Source organism: Rhinoderma darwinii, chromosome 10 (assembly GCF_050947455.1).
Source record: "Rhinoderma darwinii isolate aRhiDar2 chromosome 10, aRhiDar2.hap1, whole genome shotgun sequence".
Lineage (NCBI taxonomy): Eukaryota > Metazoa > Chordata > Amphibia > Anura > Rhinodermatidae > Rhinoderma > Rhinoderma darwinii.
The window spans coordinates 38,113,333-38,118,876 of record NC_134696.1 but is presented as its reverse complement, the minus strand read 5'-3'; the positions used below and the strand labels follow the sequence as shown (position 1 = coordinate 38,118,876).

Below are 5,544 nucleotides of genomic sequence, written 5' to 3'. Positions count from 1 at the left end.
AATAATAGTAATAATAGTAATAACAATAAAAATAATAATAGTAATAATAATAGTAATAACAATAATAATAATAGTAATAACAATAATAGTTATAATGATAATAATAGTAATAACAATAATAATAATAATAATAATAGTAGTAATAATAGTTATAGTAATAATAATAATAATAGTTATAATAATAATAATAATAGTTATAGTAATAATAATAGTAATAATAATAGTAATAATAGTAATAATAATAATAGTAATAATAATAATAGTTATAATAATAGTAATAATAATAGTAATAATAGTAATAATAGTAATAATAATAATAGTAATAATAATAGTAATAATAATAATAATAATAGTAATAATAGTAATAATAATAATAGTAATAATAGTAATACTAATAAGACAATTACCCAGCATCTCGACTTCATCCTCCAGGTAATTTAGGATCTCTTTTTCGGCAATTTTAGAAAACCGCCTGATGGTCACATAGGCCTCTGTGCTTTCATCCACTTGGCTTCTGATAAAAGTATGATATTTTGCCATAGCCATTTTCCCTCTTGCGTCGCATTCGATGCAGCAGAGGGATCTTGTGATGAAGCAAGATGTTAGCAGAAGTAGAAGGCCAATCATGATCTGGTAAGAACCAAACTTTTGGAAATAAATCGCTTCTAGTAGCCACTAGTCGCTATAAATCGCAAAATACAGTACTATGTCCCACGGAGAAGACAACAGCACTGATACATTTGACAACCTCAGGCACTGCCTTATCGGAAAATGTCTTTGTGACATCACTATGGAACCCGAGATGTCATAAAGAATATGCAAATTATCTCTGTGACCTATGAGCTATCAGAAAGACTAGGGAGAAAAATTGTATTATGACATCATCCCATAACATACGCAAATGATGCTCTGGACTCATGAGATATTAGAAGAATTGAATAGTATGTTTACCTTTAACCCCTTAAGGACACGGCCAATTTTGGCCTTGAGGACCGGACTATTTTTTTTATATTTCCCTCTTTGTATCCCGGCGCTTATAACTTTTTCATTTTTTTGTCCGACGTAGCTGTATGAGACTTTGATTTTTGCGGGACAAGTTGTACTTTATGTAGATACCATTGTTTTGGTACATTTACATTATCGTTTAATTTCTATACATTTTTATTTTTGGCAAAAACTTTATTTTGTTTTTACACCTTACACCAATCATCATAAATAACATTATACATTTATTGTACAGGTTGTTACGGACATGGCGATACCAAATATGCATATATTATTTAATGTCTTGGGACTTATATTTTGAAAAGTTTATTTATTGTAAAGAATGTGTATTTCTGTGTATTTTTGAAACAATTTTTTTATTAATTGAACTTTTGTTTTTTAATCCCATAAAGGGATTTTTCATTTCGATTATTGAACTTTAATGTACTGGCATATATCTACCTAAGTATGCCCTGACAACAGGAAATATGGTCAGACAGCCCCGGTTTCCTTCAATGGACCCTGGGCTGTCTGCCCATACCAGGTATAGCCATTGATCGCGTTACAGGGATTTCCTGTGATGCGACCAAAGGGGAGACCTCCTTCTCACTTTAGATTTGAATGCTGCCGCAATCAGCTTTGATCGCGGCATTCAAGGGGTTAACGGCAAAGAGAAGAGGTTTCTCTTCTCTCCGCCGGTAGAGCTCGGCTGCGACTGTGTATTATAGACATTACAGCTGCTGTCCAGCTCATCGTGGCGCGCGGACACTGGCTGTCACACAGGATGAGAATACTCATCCTAATGTGCCAAGTACCCACCGCTCAGGACGAGTATTCTTGACCTGTGTCGGCAACCGGTTAACCCCTTAAGGACTGAGACATTTCTATATTTTTCATTTTAGTTTTTCACTCCCCGCCTTCCAAGAGTCATAACTTTTTATTTTTCTGTTAATAGAGTGCAGTGAGGGCTTATTTTTTGCGGGGGGAGATGTCGTTTCTAATGCCACCATTTAAAGTACCATAGTACTGGGAAACTGATAAAAAATTATTTGCTTGCTGAAATTGGCTTGGTGTTTTAGGCTACATGCACACGTTGAGTAATTTGGTGCAGAAAATCTGCATCAAAACCGCAGGTAAATGCAGGTAATTCTGCAGCTAAAAGCCGCACCTAACGCTTTTTGATGCGTTTTCAGGTGCAGAAAAGAAAGACTCCCCCCATAAATTATCAACTAGGCAACTCCAAAATATGTATCAACTGCGCAAAAGAAAAAGAGTTTGTAGCCAGATGTATATATACAAAATAAATATTTTTATTAACATGTATTAACCAACAATTTAAAAACAGGATTACTGAAAGGAAAAAGACCCTAGTAAAAAAGGTTGGGAGCGGTTACTGATGTATTTTACATTTGAGATGAGTAATAGCAAAGCTGACAGCTTTGCTATTAGGCCCCATGCACACGACCGTGTTTTTGCGTCCGCAATTCCCCCGCAAATCCACGGGAGAATTGCGGCCCCATTCATTTCTATGGGCCCATACACACTATCCGTGTTTTCACGGGTCTCCGCATGTCCGCAAATCCGTGCCGCAGAAACTCAGGACATGTCTTATTACGGGCCGCGAATTCGATGTGGACATGCCAATAGAAGTCAATGGGCCCGTGGAAATTGCGGATACACCTCCGTGTGTCATCCGCAGTTTGCGGATTTGCGGAAGTGTTGCTAGGCGACGACCGGGAATGAGTTCCGTCGTCGTGAAGGCTGGAGACAGTGCAGGAAAGCAGCAGAGAGCAGCATGGCTTCAATTAGCGTGGAGAAACTAATCATCCTGGTCCAGCACAAGCCCTGTCTATGGAATAAGCGCCTTGAAGAGTATGCTGACAGGAATCTGAAAGATCTGGCCTGGCAGGAGGTCTGCAGTGAGGTGCATCCTGAGTGGGAGAAGGCAACGAACGTGCAAAAGAAACGCATGGGTAAGTTTCACACCTTGATGCGGTTTCTGAGTACTCCTGTCATGTCATGTCATAATGAAATGCCTGAAGTTTTGATTGGTGGGGGTTGGATCACTGAAACACCCACCAATTTCTGAAATGAAGCTGCAGAAGTGCACGTGAGATTGTGGGGGTCTCATGGCTCGGATCACCACCGATCAAAACGTGACATGTCACTATGAGGGTATGTTCACACACACTAATTACGGCCGTAATTCGGGGGTTTTTGCCCTGAAGTACATCCGCTAAATACGCCGCAGTAGCGTGGACAAACATCTGCCCATTGAAAGCAATGGGCTGACGTTTGTGTGTTCAAGCGTGGTGTATATTTAACCGCCGCTGTCAAATTACGGCGCGTAAATATACGCCCGCGTCAAAGAAGTGACCTGTCACTTATTGTGCCGTAATTGGAGACGTTATTCATTGACTCCAATTAAAAGCAGCGCCAATTACGCCCGTTCAAGCACCTGCACATGCCTTTACGGCTGAAATTACGTGGATGCTTTCTCCTGAACACATCAACGTAATTTCAGCCGTTCAGCTGTCGTGTGGGCACGGGCAGACGTGGTTGAATTGATGTTGAATTAAATGAGAAAACAGAAAACTGTGGCAAGTACGCAGTCGTTTCTGCAACGTCTCAATTACCTGTCAAATATGCAAATGTTGGTGCAGATTTGTTGCGTAAACGCCCCAAATCTGCACCAACATTTTCAGCAAAAAAACAACATTTACTTAGATCTAGTAATGTACACTTCAAATATGTTGATCTGTGATTGTTTTATTTTATATCATAGTTGAATACGTGAAAACACGATGGAACACATGCCGTGACCAATTTAAGCGTGAGCTGAATGACAAGGGGAAGAGCGGAGACGGACGACAGAAAAAAAGACCATACCTGTACACAAAACAGCTGTCGTTCCTTCTGGATGTCATGCAGGTTGGCCCGTAAGTATTGCTTATATACTTTGATCATTGTAGTCTGGCCATGTAGTCAGTGGCGTAACTACCGCCGTAGCAGCCGTAGCGACTGCTACGGGGACCGCGGCATGAGGGGGCTCCACCATGTCCGGAGGCTCCGCTAGCAGCCGCTATGGCTGCTACAGCGGGACGCCACTGAACACTTTTATGGGGGGGGGAGGGGGGCCTGTATGGCGTTAGCGCCATACAGCCCCCTCTGTAGATAACTCCATACAGTCCCCCTATAGATAACGCCATACAGTCCCCCGGTAGATAATGCCATACAGTGTACAGTGGGGCGCTATATGGCGTTATCTACAGGGGTGGGGGGGTGCTGGAAAAAAGGCACTATCTACAAGTGGGGGGGGGTTGTGTGACACCCAGTGTAGGGTGGGCCCCAGTCAAAAGTTTGCTAGGTGGCCCAGTCTTTCCTAGTTACGCCCCTGCATGTAGTGATGCATGTGAGTATGTTAAAAGAGTACGTATTGTTGGTGTGACCAATTATACGGTCTATTCAAGCACATAATTCCCTCTAGGCAGCCCATCGGATAAGCTGCATATGTTTACATAGTGTATTTGCCCTGCTGTAGACATGACGTTAAATTACTACGTAAATTCCCTAACATTATGTTTTCATTTTCCAACAGAACCAAGGATAATCTGGAGGCAGAAGACTCTGATGCCACTCAAATAGAAGAGGCTGACGTCGGTTTGGGGATTGCTAGGTCCACTTCCACTCCAGTGCCTGCTGAAAATACAGCAGAGGATAATCCAGTCTGTGCCACGGAACCGGAAGACGAAATTATACCCCGAGGTAAACGCCGACGTTCTGCCAATAAAGGTCCAACATGTACAGAGCCAAGGCAGGCGGTCGACTTGCGGGTTTTAGAACACCTGGAGAAAAGAGCGACAGAAACCGAAGAGGGCACCTTCTGTCGCGCTCTTTCAAATATTCTAAAAAGAGTGCCAATTGAGAGGCAGATCAGGTGCCAAACAGCCCTAATGGAAGTGGTCGAAATTTTTGCCACACATCCTGATCCACGTGAAATCCATCATGGCATAGAGTTTCATAGGCGGGGGTGTGATGGAAGCACCTTCCGCTCTGTCCCTCCAGCACCTGCAGCAACCGCTCAAACCAGCCAGCAGCCACCATATCAAGCCTCAATGCCACTATTCAGTGAAGATCGTCCAGGGTATGGCATGCCAGGACCTTCTCAACAGCAGTATCGGCACATGCAGCAGGGGGAGGCTGTTCCACGACCCCATCATGACCCTGCACCTTCTCAATCATTTTACAATTTATAATTTTGTAATATTATATAGTTTTGTTTTTGTTTGATGACACTGTTTTGTGCAAAGAATAAAAGAAGTTTATAGTTAATTATGTGTTTGTATTTATTATTATTGAAAAACATAATGAGGTATTGGTTTGCATTTCTGCCGAATGCAAAGAATCACATTTTTTTTTTTTACATTTAATATTTTTTTTTTTTAAAAACCGACAGAAATACATTAGCTCGCAACCCGCGTCAAGGGTCCTCATTCTCTTGCGAGTCCCTACTCTACTACTGCAACTTTAACTACTAAAACATTTGTAACATAAACAGGA

At 41.4% G+C, this 5,544-nt stretch overlaps 1 protein-coding gene across 1 annotated transcript; it reads left to right on the top strand.

Annotated features, from left to right (window-relative positions):
• Positions 1-2,189: 2,189 nt before the first annotated feature.
• Positions 2,190-5,295, top strand: LOC142661376 (uncharacterized). Its single transcript, XM_075838758.1, has 3 exons — positions 2,190-2,957; positions 3,770-3,923; positions 4,583-5,295. The coding sequence occupies exons 1-3, from the start codon at positions 2,780-2,782 to the stop codon at positions 5,238-5,240; spliced, it is 990 nt and encodes a 329-aa protein (XP_075694873.1). The 5' UTR covers positions 2,190-2,779; the 3' UTR covers positions 5,241-5,295.
• Positions 5,296-5,544: the final 249 nt, after the last annotated feature.